Raw genomic sequence first — 15,569 nt, forward strand, 5'->3', positions numbered from 1 at the left:
TCATCCCTGGTGACCAGTCATTGTTTGGCATTCCTCTGCTTTTCGTTAAAATCACTTTTCATATATTAAAAACTGGTTGCCTGGCATGTTCCCACAGCATCAGAAAAATGTTTTCATTTTCAAAGAGTTATTTAATCTCAGCTGACCTCCAACTTCTCACACTGCTGCAGTGATGTTTACTTTTCAGCCTGGTGTTAAGTAACTCTTTAATCACATCTGTATGTAATGTATAATCATCTACAGCAGCAACACTAGACTTAACACAAGAGCCTGACCTGCTTTTTTTTTACCACTGTGTATTCTGGGTCATGATGTTTTGATTCCAGGGTGTAATGTCCCTTTAAGCCTGGTGAAAGAGTGTTATTATTGCGCTAGCCGCTGCTATATGGGACGGCTTGAAGCTGCGTGCTTGGGAGCGATGCATTATTAAAGTGGGGCATGCAGAGAAAAATCCAGAGCTGTACCCAAAGAAGGCAGCGGACTCTAAACTGGAGCGGGGTGAAGTGTAACGCACTTCACAAAAAGAAGATGATCAGGAGTCGACTGGATATGGCTCGGCAAACTGTGTACTCACAGCTGGATCTGTTTGCCATTTTGTGGTTCTGAGAGATTCATGACAATTTGGATTTCAAATTGCTCATGTGGAGCCAAAAATGGTGGACTGTTTGCCGATCTGTGTATGTCTGTGGCTCAGGGGAGGGAACCTGGCGGGGGGGGGGGGGGGGGGGGGGGTGATTGTGCAAGTGTTGCAAATTCAGGGTTTATTCTGGGTAAACTGAGATCTAAGTCAGGTATGAACTGCCCTGAATGAAGGTCACAGTCGGCCTCCTTTGTGCCAGCTTTGAAGCAAACTGCTACTGAAACATAAAAATTATGGAAATGCAACTGTCATGCATTCTGCTGAGTTTGAAAACTGTTACAACCCAGCTTTACATATACAAATATGTATGAAAGTCAAGGAGGAAATAAGAACTTTTTCCTTTATTGTCGCAGAAAGATGTTTTTTAAACCAAATTCACAAAATGCTTTTTTTTATTGGACTTTTTTGAAGTTGAAAGTTGGAAGTTTGAAACCAAAAGTAAATGTTTCACCTTCGTATTGTGGCCCATTTTGTGTCAGTGCTTCTTCTAAACATTCCTGCCATCTGAAAAACTTCTCAGCACTCAAACTGAAAAAACCTCATCTACCTTATCTCGTAAAGGCAGATTTTCCCCCAGAAAACCCTAATGCATAGACTTTTCTGATTTGGTAACGTTTGGGACGTGTCTGGACATCAACCTTTGGCCAGTGAGAATTAAACCCCCAATCAATAACAGTGTGCACGGTGTGAGGGCGGGACTCTATAAAAATGTAGGAACCAGGTGCCAGATTGTAAGCATGCATCCAAGAGGAAGCAACGATGTGGCAAAGCCGGCGGAGGATGGGCCAACTTTGAACGATGTGTTTACAAACCGCAGCTAACAAATCCTGCTCATTCTGCCTCTAATTTAGCTGTTAAATTAATCAAATGGAAGATTTATAAACTTTAAACACCGCATATAAATTTACTTCAATTCAATTATGGTGCCAGCAGAAGCTTTGCTGCTTAATCTCAAAACCTGGACAATGAAACCAAAAATATCATGCATGGCTAGATAACACTGGAGGTAAGTAGAGAAATGTTTCTTTCATCTGATTTAATCCTTTAAGATGTATCTGATGTTTTGGCTGCACCCACTCACCCCATCTGCTACCCTATCACCTCGACTCAGGTGTCCTATCCACGGAAAGGACGCGGTGATATGAAGACCCACCTTGATCGGCCGTTGGTGGTCAACCCGCAGGACAACCGCAACAACAACACCAACAAGACCCAGCCAGGTGAGCTGCCTCTTGACCAGGAGTACCGGCGCCAGGACATCGACCACTACCGCCGAGCCACCCACTACCACCACCACCACCATCATCAGAAAGCCGTCGGACCAGACGGCGTAGTGACGGGCCAGCCGGCCGAGACCCGCATGGAGCACGGCTTCAGCTGCACTTCTCTGGGCAACGTGGAGGGCCATCAAGGGGAGGAGAGGCACGGCCACAGGAGCCACCGGGGCCACAGGCACAGGAACAGAGAGGGCCGGGAGGCTCGCAGCGTGTCTCCCCACCACAGCGAGGGGGTAGAGGGGAGCAACGAACACAGGAGGTCCAGGCAGCACCGCAGGGCAGGCAAAGAAGGGGAGGAAGGCAGGAGACACAGATCCAGGGGGACGGAGGGAGAGGGGGAGAAAGGTGCGGACGGCGAGGGACGGAAGACGAGACGGCATCGTCATGGCAACCAGGAGAGGAGCCGAGGACATCGCACCAGAAAGTGAGTGAAGGAAGGGTTTATTTTCTCTGTGTGAAATGTTTTTAAATTACAACCTGACAAGAATTAAAAGCCAGTTGAGGGACAAGGGATTGCTGCACACAGAACACATCTTGTGAAATATGGTGCTATTCTGGTGTTTTTGATAAAATGCTTTCCATCCTCGTCCTTGTTTCATGCCTTCTGTCTCCGATTCCTCCTCCAACCAGGGAGCACCACAGCACCTGTCCCAGCCTCTCCACAACACGACCCATACAGCAGTACAACGAGGACCTGGACAACTTCCGCAACAACAGCAAGTTGGCCAGCGCCCACGAGCACCCGTACGCCCTCCCACCGGATCACCCCGACCATCCCGACCACGTCAACAACCTGCTGAACTGCCGCGACGCCGACACCCACACGCTGCTCCACAGCATGGACAGCCTGATCCTGACCAGCATGGCCAAACCCGAGTACACAAAGATAGACATGCCACCTGTCTACCCCTACCCCTCCACCAACGCTATCCTGCAAGGTGAGCATCTGGAGGGATCAGTTGTGTAAACCAGGGTAGAAGTAGGTATATATTCACAAATCCCCTGGCATTCACAAAGACGACAATAGGCTGTACACAAATGACTTGATTTTTTCTAGTTAAGCAAATACGAGACAATAAAATATTCCTACGTAATTTCAAAGAGATTAAGGACTTGTCCCAATGCCTTGTCCTCCCCTGGGATCCTGTCCTACCCAACACCACATTTCCACACACAGTTCAGTCGCCCATTTATATTTAGGATTGAGTCTTTTTGGTACAAACAGTCTAAGCATTGTAGAGCTGCTCCTGTATATCAGCAGCTCACAGAACTGACCAACTCTCCTCAATATGACCAGATTTATTGTGATTTTCATCTTTTTTAGTACTTTTTCTGTGCCGAGTTGGCGGCCATGTTGGTGTTGGTGATGTGTGTTGAGCGAGATGATGTAGTTCACTGAGCAGTTTAACACAAAACTGGATGATATTTTACTTTAATTATGACAAACTGCGACTTTCTTGACTTGGAACATTATCTTTTAAATGACAAACATCATATGTGTTCTGCATGGCACAATTCAAGCAACCAGCAGTGTTGGTAGTTGATTTCTACAGTATGCACCCAGCATTTTTGTACTTAGCTAGTGCTAGCAACGTTTACATTAGCTACCTGGCGTTAGCAACGTTAACATCAGCTAACATTAGCAATGTTAACGTTAGCTAGCTAGTGTTAGCAACATTAGCAAATGCAACAAACTGTCAACCACTTGAGGTGACACATGATTCGAACAACAGCGATGTTGTGCCGTGAATGCATAACTATGGTAATTTGCAGTTGCTGATTTATCAACAAAATTACCAAAATGCATCCCCCCTTGTTAACCTACCATCCCACCCTCTTCATCCCCTAGTTACCCCAAGTTATCTCAGTTACTGAGCTGGCACAGCAGACATTAAACAACTGTTTCCACACACTGAGTAGTACTCCCCATAAAGAGTAAATTAACTTCAGCATGTAAAACCAGTGGGTGCCCCCTTTAAAAACATGGCTTTACTGGCTAAGACTGCTGTAAATTCAGTCTCATTCAGTTTCTATTCTTGAAACAGTGCTGGCAGATTGTATTATTGTATCACGTGTTTGCTGTCTCGCTCCGGTGACGCTGACCTCTTTGCTATCCGTCCGTCTGTCCTCCATTTTCTTCCCTTCCTTTGCTCAGTGAACAAAAACGCCAACACTGACCAGAAGAAGAATGAGGAGAAGAAGGAGGAGGAGGACGAAGAAGGAGATGAAGACGGCCCCAAACCCATGCCTCCCTACAGCTCCTGCTTCATAATGTCCACCACCAACCCGTGAGTATTTACGTCTGTGTGTAAAACCTCGACCAAACACTGTCATAAAACATTTTACTGTGTCCTTATTGAGGACGTAGAAGAGTTACTGAATATGAACATTTTTCTCTCCGAGCCTGGAAATGTTTAAACAGTTTGCTGTGTGTGCTTTTTTTCTTTTTTTGTGTCAACACACGTATGCGTCTGTGTGTTTGCACCAGGTTTCGCAAGTGCTGTCACTACATCCTGACTCTGAAGTATTTCGAGTTCAGCATCCTGTCTGTCATCGCTATGAGCAGCATCGCCCTCGCTGCAGAGGACCCCGTCTGGCCTGACTCACCGCGAAATAATGTGAGACATCATTCACTGTGTGTGTGTTTGTGGCTTTCTGTCCACCTGTGAGTGTGTAATAAAATGTTTCCCGAGGATATAAAGATGAGAAAAATCCTCCAAAGTAAAAACATTTTCACGGGTATGAAGGTTGGTTTAGGATGAGTCTTTGGTTTTGAAGTAAAATTAAGTCAGGTTTGATTATTTTAGGGTTAATAATGGTCGTTATGATAATTTTTTGCCTTGGCAGGTATTGAGTTTTATGTATAACAGCACCACTTAGACAATATTTAAACATATATTCTCAAGAGAACATGTTTTTTTTTGTAAATCTGTAATTTTCCCGGTCATTTTTTTTAGAAAGCATCACAGATGGCATCACTTGGCAGCTCTTAGGCTTCATGCTGGATGATATATGAAAACCAGCTGCTTGGGGTCAACTTCTGAACAAACTTTGCAAGAAATATGTTTTCGGGATGAGATCTAATCGCAACAATTGAGTGCAGGATTCATTTCCATTGACTTTCAGAGCAGAGATGCGCTCAAATAGTCAAGTAGTCAATAAGAAGTCAGCACCAGAAATCTTAGTCGGTTAAACTGATTATTATTATTTTTTTCACGTCATGTCTTCCTTATCAAACAACACCGGTTTACTGTTGCCTCTACGATGTTTCACAGCCATTTGCCACTATAATGTAATAATTTAAAATATGATTTGGTGAATTGAAGAACGTGATTATAGGCTTTTAACTTTGTGCATCAAACTTTGCTCCATTTTTATTGTTTTATTCAGTGTTTTCTTACTTGTTAAATAGTCGACTAGTCTACATTTTAACTTCTGTTTAGATGTCAGGAAAATTAGTCGTTAGGAACATCCCTAATCCAGAGTCAGTCAAACTACAACAAGCCCTGCAGCAGCATAGCTCATGAAGGCAGGTTGAGTTTAATGCACTGAGGACAAATTAGTGACTGTTATTATTATATTATAATATTTTAATAAATGTGGCTTAGGGCTGGAAATGTAGAGTATAATTTTACCCAGAAAAACATAAATGAATGGGAAAACAAAATGTGGAAAAAAGGAAATGGTGAATAAATGATTTATTCTACTCGACTATCAATGAGAGAGAAACACTGAGAAGAGAAATTGGATTGTAAAATGGCCGTTTGAAAATAGAAAACAGGATATTAGAATTAGGATTAGGCTTTTTGTTGGTGTCTGATTGTTTCTCTCTTTGTTAATCTCTCCTGCTCTCTTCCTCTTGTTCTGTTTTCCCTCCACTGATTCATCTCTCTCTCTCTCTTTCTGTCTCTGTCTTTTTAATATGATAATTATATCTCCTGGTGTTGTGTTGCTCTGCAGGTGCTGCGTTATTTTGACTACGTTTTCACAGGCGTCTTCACGTTTGAAATGTTGATCAAGGTAACAAAGTATCACTGTGTGTGTGTGAGAGAGCGAGAGACAGAGTGTGTATTGAAATTTATTTTAATGCTTTTGTATTTTGCATAATTGTATTTATTTCTTGCCTCTTTCTCTTTTTTTGTGCAAATTTCTGTGTGTGTGTTATTATGGCTGTTTGCCTACGAGTGTATTTTTTTGTATCTGCGCTGCGTGTCTGTGCCTTTGTAAACGCACGGACTTGTGTGTAAGAGTGTGTTGTTTGAGCTGCCATATGAGCGTGTGTGTGTTTAAACTGTGTGCGTTGTACTGAGCGTGCTCCGTGTCTTCCAGATGGTGGTGCTCGGCTTGTTTCTCCACCAGGGCTCCTACTTCCGCGACTTGTGGAACATTCTGGACTTTATAGTGGTTAGTGGTGCTCTGGTGGCCTTCGCCTTCACGTAAGTGTCCCCTCCCCCTCCACCACCTCCACCCTCCTTTTCATCATCTCCACCACCCCCAACCCAAACACACACACACACACACACACACACACACATTTCACCATTTGCAGAAAGACCCTTGTCGCCCAGCCTTGTGCGTCCGATACACGAAGCAATGCTGATCTTTCTCTTTCTATTTTGTCAGCCTGCTGTACTTCAGAAATCACCTCCTGTCAATGTCTTCCCACAATCTACTCCTTTTTTCTTCCCTTTGTCTCTTTTTCTATCTTTTTCTCTCTGCTCTAGCCTTGGTATATTATTTGTTAATCTTTCTGTCCTGGTCCTCTCTTTCCTTCTCAAACTTCTTCTGCAGTCTTGTCATTGTCTGTTTGTCTCCCTCCCTCCAGCAGTCTACCCTTTTCACCATTTCCATCTCTATCTCATCGGTCATCAACCCGTGTGGTATCGTGTCAGCAGGTCTTTCTCTACGTGTCATCGCCACCTTCATCCGGACAACAACCCGTGATCCTTCACTAAATTATTTCCCTGACCACCAACCTTTGACCTACACTCTAAAAAGAAAAAGGGTCCTCTTAACATTTGCTTTTCCTTGATGCTGCAATCTTTGGGGAACCGCAGAGGGTACCCTGAGGTACACCTTTGCAATGATTATCACAGTAGTTTTACAAGCAACTTTACTTTTTTGATACTTTTTCTGTAGCTCCAAGAGAGGAACCCTAAAAGTCCTGAAAATGAAATTAGTTTTTAGAGTTTTTAGAGTGTAGTTTCACTGTCACCCATCTTTCACCCCCCACAAACCCCAAACCTTGTCTCAATCACCAATCTCCGTGACTGTCTGACCTGATATAATAAAAAAGCATCACCTGCTCCCTCTGAACATTTTCTTTTCCCAATCTTCCTTGCTCCTGTTTCCTTGTGTCCCCTATTCCCCAATCCATGCCGCTCTGATATTTCCACCAACCAGGCCGTGAGTCATCCCTTCCTCTTTTCTGACTTTGATCCCTCAAATCTTTGCCTACCCCCACCCCCCAGGCCCCTTCACAGCTTTGGTTCCTGCTGATGCATTCACCTTCCTCCCAGATATCTTTCAACCCCCTCTTTCATAAGACCCCCCTCCTATCTCTCATTACATTTTAAGTGTATACCTGATTTCCCTAACTCATCCCCCTTACACCCCTCCTACTCCTAGCATACAGCAAAGAGAGTAAGAGACACTGAGGCAGTGCTCTCAGTCAACCTCTCCAAGCCTGTGTGTTAACTGAGGAGAGTTTTACTTTCTAACAATCTGTTAACTTGCTGCAACTCCAAGCTGTTCATGCAAAATTGCGAGAAAAACAAGACCAAGGGTCAACAGCCATGCTTGAGGCGCAATAAGGCTATACTAAATGCTACATCTAGCATGCTAACTTGCTCCCAATGACGATGCGAACATGCTGATGTATTGCAGGTATAAGATGATCCATGTATGGTTGGGCTGATGTAAACATTTTCCAACCGGTTTGATATTAAGCCAAATAGCCAGACCAGTCGTACCTTATTTTACCACGAGGTGTTGCACATGACCTCCTGAGTGAGATATAATGAGAGCCCATGAATGAGAGTGTAACAGCACTACAGTCCATCAGGACAACTGTGACACATCGTTTCTTCTTCTGAAGTTTAACATCAAAATAGTAAAGAATTGGCCCAGTACAACTCGCAAAAAGATGGCATTAGCTTCATGTTTCACAATAAAGGCCTTGTTAAGAAATGAAACAGTTGAGTTTGTATCAACAAAATGATGCAGTAACTTTAACAGGGCAACCGGGAGTTTATCAAAATGAGGCTGCATATTAAAGTATGCTGGTGTAGCATAACTTGCACCAGCTCGTTACCTGGACGTTGGTGAGAGTAGTCTAGCAACACTGTGTGAACTCTCAACTGTAGGCACCACCCTTTGGCACTGAACTAATAGGTTATCCCAGGTTCCTGCTAACTAGCGACATGCTGCTAGCTGTCTTCACCTACACCTGACAAATGCTGGGTTAGTTGGGTCGCTTAAAATCAAACCGGTTTAAGCTCGTACTCTGGACCGGTAAAACCTACCCAACCTAATTCCAGATCCACAATTTTAGTTTATGCTAACTTTTGATTTGTGTGCTGTATGTTAGGAATGAGTTTCAACCACTGTCCCCTAGCTTGCCCTTATCCATCCCTGTCTTATAATAACCCCTACAATCCATAATTAACCCTGTTGCCCCTCTGAACTCCACCACACACACTTTTCAACCCCACCTCTCCAACAACCATTAACGCCAAACATCCTGCCTCCAACCCTGCCACACCCCTGCCTCCCTTCTCTTCATCCTCCCCCGTCCTCCGGGCTGAAGGTCCCTCTCGGTCAGTCCGTGGGGGTGAGGGCACCCCAGACACCTTTAACCCTTTAAGTGCCCAGGCTATCAGTTCACCACAGGGAGGAATACCACCAGGGCTCATCGCCTCGTCCCCCCCCCCTCTCTTTCTCTTTTCTTTTACCCACACACACTCAAACACAAACACACATCCTCACCCGTCCTTCTGACCATGTTAACGTACCCGGAGACTCAGGTATTTAACACTCCTTCCTCTGCACGACCTTGGGGGAAGACTGAACGTGGGAGGGAAGGAGGGAGGCATGCCGTGGGCAGGGTGTGGTGGGTGGAATGATTTGTTCTTACGCTGAGGTGGTATATAGGTAAATACATATGAACTAAATATGTATGATATACAGTATGCAACTGGAGGGACTGAATGTTTGTTTGTGTGCAAAAAAAAAGAAAAAAAAGCAGAAGAGTGAGTGAAAAGAAAGAAAGAAGCTTGTGTGTGCATCCTCCTCAGCTCTGTGGATGCTCAGTGCATGTCTGCCTTGGTGACTGCATGAACCTGAACACAACCCGTGATGCGTCAGACGTCATCACTCAGACTTATGTTAACGATGTTCAGAGTCAGTCACAGGCAAAAAGACTGTGATCCAGTTAAATATGTTGTGTGAATCTTAGAGCTGAAAGCTACTAATGACAAAGTGTGTTCAGATTGAATACAAAGCTAATTGTAGAGGTGGTGCCATTGCATAATAAATCAGTAAAGTGATTTGGTGTCATTTAACATTTTTCTTAATGTCTACAAAATCCATGAAAAGACCAAAACTAAAAATGCGTTAGTCTCACTACTATCTGATCACCTGTCTTTCACACTCAAACGAAACAAAAGATGTGACAAACGTTTGTTTACGTAATTTTCTAAAATAAGCTGGGCACTGTAGTTTTTAACAAATGTTAATCAGGAGTAAACAGTGCATTTGTAGTAAATGAATATACTTTGGGTGAACAAGAGAGCTTCTCAAAGTTTCTACCGTGTTCGAAACGACAGAAGGTGTCGTATACTGTAAAGATTGTAAAGCCCCATGAGGCAAATTTGTGATATTGAGCTGTGTAAATAAAATTGACTTGACTTAAAATAAACTTTAGTGCCTATGTTCAGTGGCAATAAATGGTAATTTACCATTTACCAGTGGTAATAAGGGAACAAATTACCTAGTTGTTCGTTTTGGTCTTTTCATTGGACGATTTCTATATCCTCATTTTACAACTTGTGCAAAAAGCAAACACTTATCCCAAAGTTGTTTGACTTCACTTAAATGTGAAGAGGCAAAAAGAAAAAAGGCAAGAAACTGTTGGAAAATATCAGAAAGACTTCCTTTTGGTTTCTGGTAAATTTTGAGAGTAGTCTCACAATCAGTGCGTTAGTTACTATATATGGACAGGTAGAATCTGTCCAGTTGTACTATGAAGACCTTTGGAAGTGTTAAAATGTGCGCAGCACCACCTCTGCCACTTCTCACTCGTCACTGAGGACCAAGACAACCCATACTGGCACAAATCGTCATCTCATGGCCGCTTTATTTTCTCACATTGTAGGTCAAACCTGCCTTGACAACAATTTACTTGCATCTCATGTAAAAAGACATCACACACCGCAGCACAGCCAGCTAATCACTTCAGTTTGCACTCAGTCTGAACACACAACACCTCTGTTTTTAATAGCAAATATAAGTGAAAGTCCTGTTTTAAATGTCATTGTCACTACACGTTCACACTGCCAGCAACTAGAGAGCTGTTAACGATGTTAACAGAGGTTGATGTGTTTCCTTGAATTTCAGAAAAAGCTGTCAGCACCGATAACTTTATCCAACATCATGTGCAGCCATTGGTTTCTGTCCTACATATGAATAAGTCATGTGGTTGCTTGCAGTCTGAGTGCAGTGAACAGTGTTCAAGGAAACAAACAGCAGCAAAAGTAAATCGAGCAGGATGGGGAAGGTGCACATACAAGTCTTTTGACGCACAGCATTCAGGAGACAGGTGTGAATTTAAAGTGATATGATACTTTTTTTAAAAACATTTCACACCTGTGTTGAAGTTCAAGAGTGTCGAACCTTCACAGTATCAGATCTACAGATAACACCAGCACCAATAACTGCAAACAAGATCAGACAGCCTGCTCTCATTCCCAGTTCATCAAATACCAATGTCTTGGCACGCCACTTGGCATCTCATACAGATGCAGCATTTGTATGAGGTAGTAGCTCTAGTGTAAACTCATCCATGTCTATATGAGACGCTAAGAGCAACAGCTCAACCCGACGTTGTATAAAGACAGACAAGTCCCAAGAGAGGTCAAATGGAGGGTCACACCCAGGTTTCTGCCTGTTACAAGGCAGTTTTACCTTGCCACTGTTGCAAAGTGCTTGCTCATGGGGAAATGATGGGTTGGGTTTGAGTATATTGAGTATCTAGACCTGCTCTTTATGAAAAGCATCATGAGATAACCTTTGTTGTGATGTGGCACTATATAAATAAAACTGACTTGACTAAAAGCAACAAAATGTAACTGCCTGGACTGCCAGGTCGTCAAATACTGACGCTATGGGTTGACATCCGACACGATCTGCCAACCGAAGGTGACAGTATTTGACGATCTGGGAATGAAGCTTAACAATCAACTATCTTTCTCCAGCAAGTAACATTTTGTTGCATTAACTGCATTAAATCTAACTAAACTGCAACCAAGTCATGTGTTAGAAAGGCATTCTGGGAGGAAGGCTTAGCGTGTCGCACACAGACACTAGAGGTTATCTTGTGTCTGTATGGGATGCAGGGGAGTGTGACAAAGCGGCATCTGTATTTGGCGAACTGGGATGAGAATGTGTCGGAATAAACTGAAATATCATCCAATAGAAACATTGATCATTTTTGTTTAGTTTTACCCCAACAGGACCAATCAGTTTCAGATCAGACAGATCATGAACTCCATCAATACGCAGAGAAAAGTGAAATCGTTCTATCAAAGTAAAATATCACTTTGGCTAAAAAGCCGAGCAGCTCTGGCGCTAAACTACTACGACAAAACAAGTTGAGAATCACTCCACTGCTGCACCCTCCACAGCATGACTCCCCCGCTGAAACAAAGACGCCTCCTCCCCTCCTCCACCGGTCACCTTCCCCTCTCCCCTCTAACACCCATCACTCTCTTAATCGCCCTTTCTTTTAGGATGCTCTCCCACCACTACCACCCTTCACCTTCGCCTCTTCTCCTAAACCTTTTCTCGCGTTCTCCACCACCTCTTCTCCTTTTGCCTCCCACCATCTGCTCCAGGGCTGAGCTACAGTACAGTTTTTGCTTAAGGGGGCGAAGGCTTCACTCACAAAACCTATAAAACTAAACTTCGACGCATGACATTGTTCCACAGCAGGTACATCACAGAGCCATTGTACAGGAGAGGAGTGTCAGCATGGTCGGAGTGCAATGGCTTCATGTTTTTTATGGGTTTTTAAACACAACAGTTGCGCTTCTGGCACCCTTCATCCTCCAAACAGATGCTGAATGAAACACTGACTGCATGCAGTCGCAGTACTCTGTGAGAATGCCTTCCCTCCTCTATTGATGGTGTGTGTGTATGGGACAATACACACAAATCCTGGTTTCTTGAGTCTCCACTCATGATGGATGTCCTGAGTGTACAACCCATGTGCTCTAACATGTCAAGAGAACCTGGAACCAGCCTTTCTCCTCCCCCTGTGCAGATGTGCATGCAGAAAAGAGCTTTGATAAAAATCCCACTAGATGATTGCAGATCTAATGAGGGCAATTTGTGCTGTAGGCCCGGTCTAATTGATCATTATGGTGTGATAAGATAAGAATCGGTGTAAATGGATGCAGCAATCGAGTTTCCTCTTCCAACCGTGAAGGTAATTCTTCATAGAGCTGCTAGCACAGCAGGCCACAGCAGAAGACAGCCAGGAGGGAAGGAGGGTTGGCACATCCAGAGTCTCTCAGCCAGGGGCTGGATTCTCAGAAGAAGCTCTTAATATAGATCTGAAGAAGTTACCTGAGATTTATTGTTTGTATGTTGTATACAGATGATTGTTGAGTGCAGTTCAGAAGTGCAGAAGGAATGCATCAAATGATATTATGTTTTACTTTGTCAGATGATATAAATTATTATCTTAATAATTATTAACTTAAGAGTTATCTTATTATTTAAGAAATTCAAATTTGCCAGATTACTAGATGAACTTCTCAGATTACTGCATTTGCTAGTTTTGGCAATATTACTGAAAGTTAACATGTCAATATAAATCTTACTGCTAATGTCTGCAGTATACAGGAAAAGCTGTGAACTAAAAGTTTTATAAAATTGCAATAAAGAAGCAAAGTAATCTGTTTCTGGATCACAATTATCACAGGCAATAGAGTTTTAGTGAGTTTTTTCTAGCGGGTTCTGGTGTTGCCCCGACCCAACGTAATTTACTTGCACCAATAGTCATTTTGGGTGACTAATTGCCTTTCTTTCAATTGATCACTGTGCAGAAAAAATTCTTAATTTAATTGAAATATGTGGCCAGGGGTTGTGATCACATCTGTAATTGGATCCATACTGTTTCACAACCTCTTGGTCTTTAAAAAAAAAGTCAATAAAATCTCATAAAATCAACTGACACAAAGCTAGTATCTTAAAATTTGTAGAAAATATTTGAGTATTTGGAGAAATCAGTGGAATGATGATACAGGTTGCAGGAACCTCAGTGATCTCTGATGTGTTTCGGAAACTCCTCCTTCCTTTCCTAGTCCAGATTTTATGCCTTTATTACGTTGAAAAAATTATAACATTTGCAGTGGATTTCAGGCCAACTGTGTGCCAAATTACGTTAGCATAAATGGATTAGCTGGATGATAAAAGAGAAGCGTAACGGCATATTTAGCTAGCATTGTTAGCCTGCATTACTCTCTCTCGATAATGCATCATACGCGTATTTAAACAGAGAAAATTAGTTTCTTTCTTATGTTAGCAATGCTTTCTATCCATTTGTACAGTAATGCAGTTCCCTGCTTTAAACACTAGGGGGTGTATGTCTGTAATAACAAGCACAAAACTGTGGGAAAAGAGGCGTTAGCTATGAGGTACCATGTCCAATTAAAAGGAAACTGCAGTATGTAGACCTCAACTTATCTAAAAACAAATTTAGGAGACAGGTATGTAGACATCCCATCCAGTTGTCATGGAGACAAGAGATGGGTGTGGGCGGGGGTGGTTGGATAAGAGGGAGTGATGTGTGTATCTGAGTGTGTATCCTGTAGGTGTGTTAGCAGGAGGGGTTTCTAAGCAGATATGGCCATCTTGCTGTCCTTCCTTCTTTTGTCTGTCTCTCATATGGATGTATTTTTTTCCTGTTTTCTACCAAACCCCCTCTCTCTTGTCTCGTGTCTATCTTTGTTTGTCTCTCTCTCTATCAATGTTTGTCTTTGTGTGTGTCTGTCTGTCTTTTCTATGTGTTTTTTCCTCTCCTTCCCTTCCTCCTCCTCCTCCTCTTTCTTTGCTGTCTGCTGTCTTTTCTCTCTGTCGCTGTCACTGACTCTCGCTGTCTCCACCTTCGGTGAAACTCCACAGGAGCACCACCCGGTAAAGTTCTTCCTCTGTCCTCCTCCTCCTCCTCCTCCTCCGCTCTGTCCCCTTGCTCTCCACCACCGGATCAAATTGGCTTCTCGCTCTTTCTTTCTTTGTTCTTCTGATCGTTCGTACTCATTCTCGCTGTTATCGTACTTTGTCTTACTCTTCATACGTCACAGAAAAACCATCCGAACACCGAAAATAGTTTCACCGATACGTTTTGATTTAAAGGGTTTAAGTGTCACCTTAACTTGAGGGAACAGCAAAAACACATCACACTTCAACTGTGAGACTCAAAGAGCCCTATTAAGTATGCAAGTGTGTGTGTGTGCGTGCATGTGTGAGGTGTGTGTGTGTGTGTGTAGGGATGTTTTTAATTCCTGACACCTATGGCCTTACCGGGCTTTACTCTAATACTCCTCAAGCTGCTCTGATAGAGAGACCTCAGTCCTGCTCAACTTCAAAGGAGGAAGGCCTATTGATTATCGATCGAGTCTCACTCTCACTCTTACACACACACACACACACACACACACACACACACACACACACACAAACACACACACACACAACCCCCCCGTACGCATACACGTACAACTTCCAAGGCTCAGACTCAATCAATCAGCCTTGAATTGAATTGTCTTACGTTTTTTTTTCCTGCCACGGGAACTGAGTTCATAGTTAAAGAGCGAGCCCTGATGGACGACCTCTCCTCCGCTCGGGGCTTGGCAGGCGTCCAGGCGCCTCCTGCCTTGTGTTTTTGAAAATGGCCCATCCACTTACAGTAAAGATCAACTCGGCTATTTACTCCCTTGACACCCCAATTTTTCCTCGCTGATATTGGTTTATGGGCGTACAAATCATGAGCAGAATGTTCTGTTATGCGGTTCGGGGAGGAAACAAGCGCATTAAAAAAAACACACGGCCGAAAAGGAGTTTGTCTTCTCGCCCTCTAAATGGTTTCCTCCTGGTCGCTCTCATGGCTCGTTTGACGCATATTGATGCAACGTGTTTGTTTGTGTTATGACATGTGGATGTCGTGGTCCCGCAAAGCGACATCACATGTCCCGAGAGTCTCGCGTAGCCTCCGTTTCCCTTCGATTCAGGTTGCAGTCCTGACCGAAGACCAAAAAAAACATTCTCTGAAATCTGGATTTAGATGAAATGAGGCTATGTGAAACCTCTCAGAATCCGTTCATGTACAGTCGTGTGTCCAAACTTCAGGATTATATCAACATAATCCTCGC

The 15,569-nt window shown here is 43.3% G+C and overlaps 1 protein-coding gene across 1 annotated transcript in view; it reads left to right on the forward strand.

Annotated features, from left to right (window-relative positions):
- cacna1ab (calcium channel, voltage-dependent, P/Q type, alpha 1A subunit, b) overlaps window positions 1–15,569 on the forward strand; it is a 121,073-nt gene that overhangs the window by 62,865 nt on the left and 42,639 nt on the right. Inside the window, exons 20-25 of the mRNA XM_073489847.1 lie at window positions 1,752–2,341; window positions 2,548–2,855; window positions 4,073–4,205; window positions 4,406–4,535; window positions 5,878–5,937; window positions 6,247–6,353. Of these exons, the coding sequence (XP_073345948.1) occupies window positions 1,752–2,341; window positions 2,548–2,855; window positions 4,073–4,205; window positions 4,406–4,535; window positions 5,878–5,937; window positions 6,247–6,353 (1,328 nt within the window). The remainder of the gene's footprint in view (window positions 1–1,751; window positions 2,342–2,547; window positions 2,856–4,072; window positions 4,206–4,405; window positions 4,536–5,877; window positions 5,938–6,246; window positions 6,354–15,569) is intronic.

Source organism: Pagrus major, chromosome 1, assembly GCF_040436345.1.
Source record: "Pagrus major chromosome 1, Pma_NU_1.0".
NCBI classification, from domain to species: domain Eukaryota; kingdom Metazoa; phylum Chordata; class Actinopteri; order Spariformes; family Sparidae; genus Pagrus; species Pagrus major.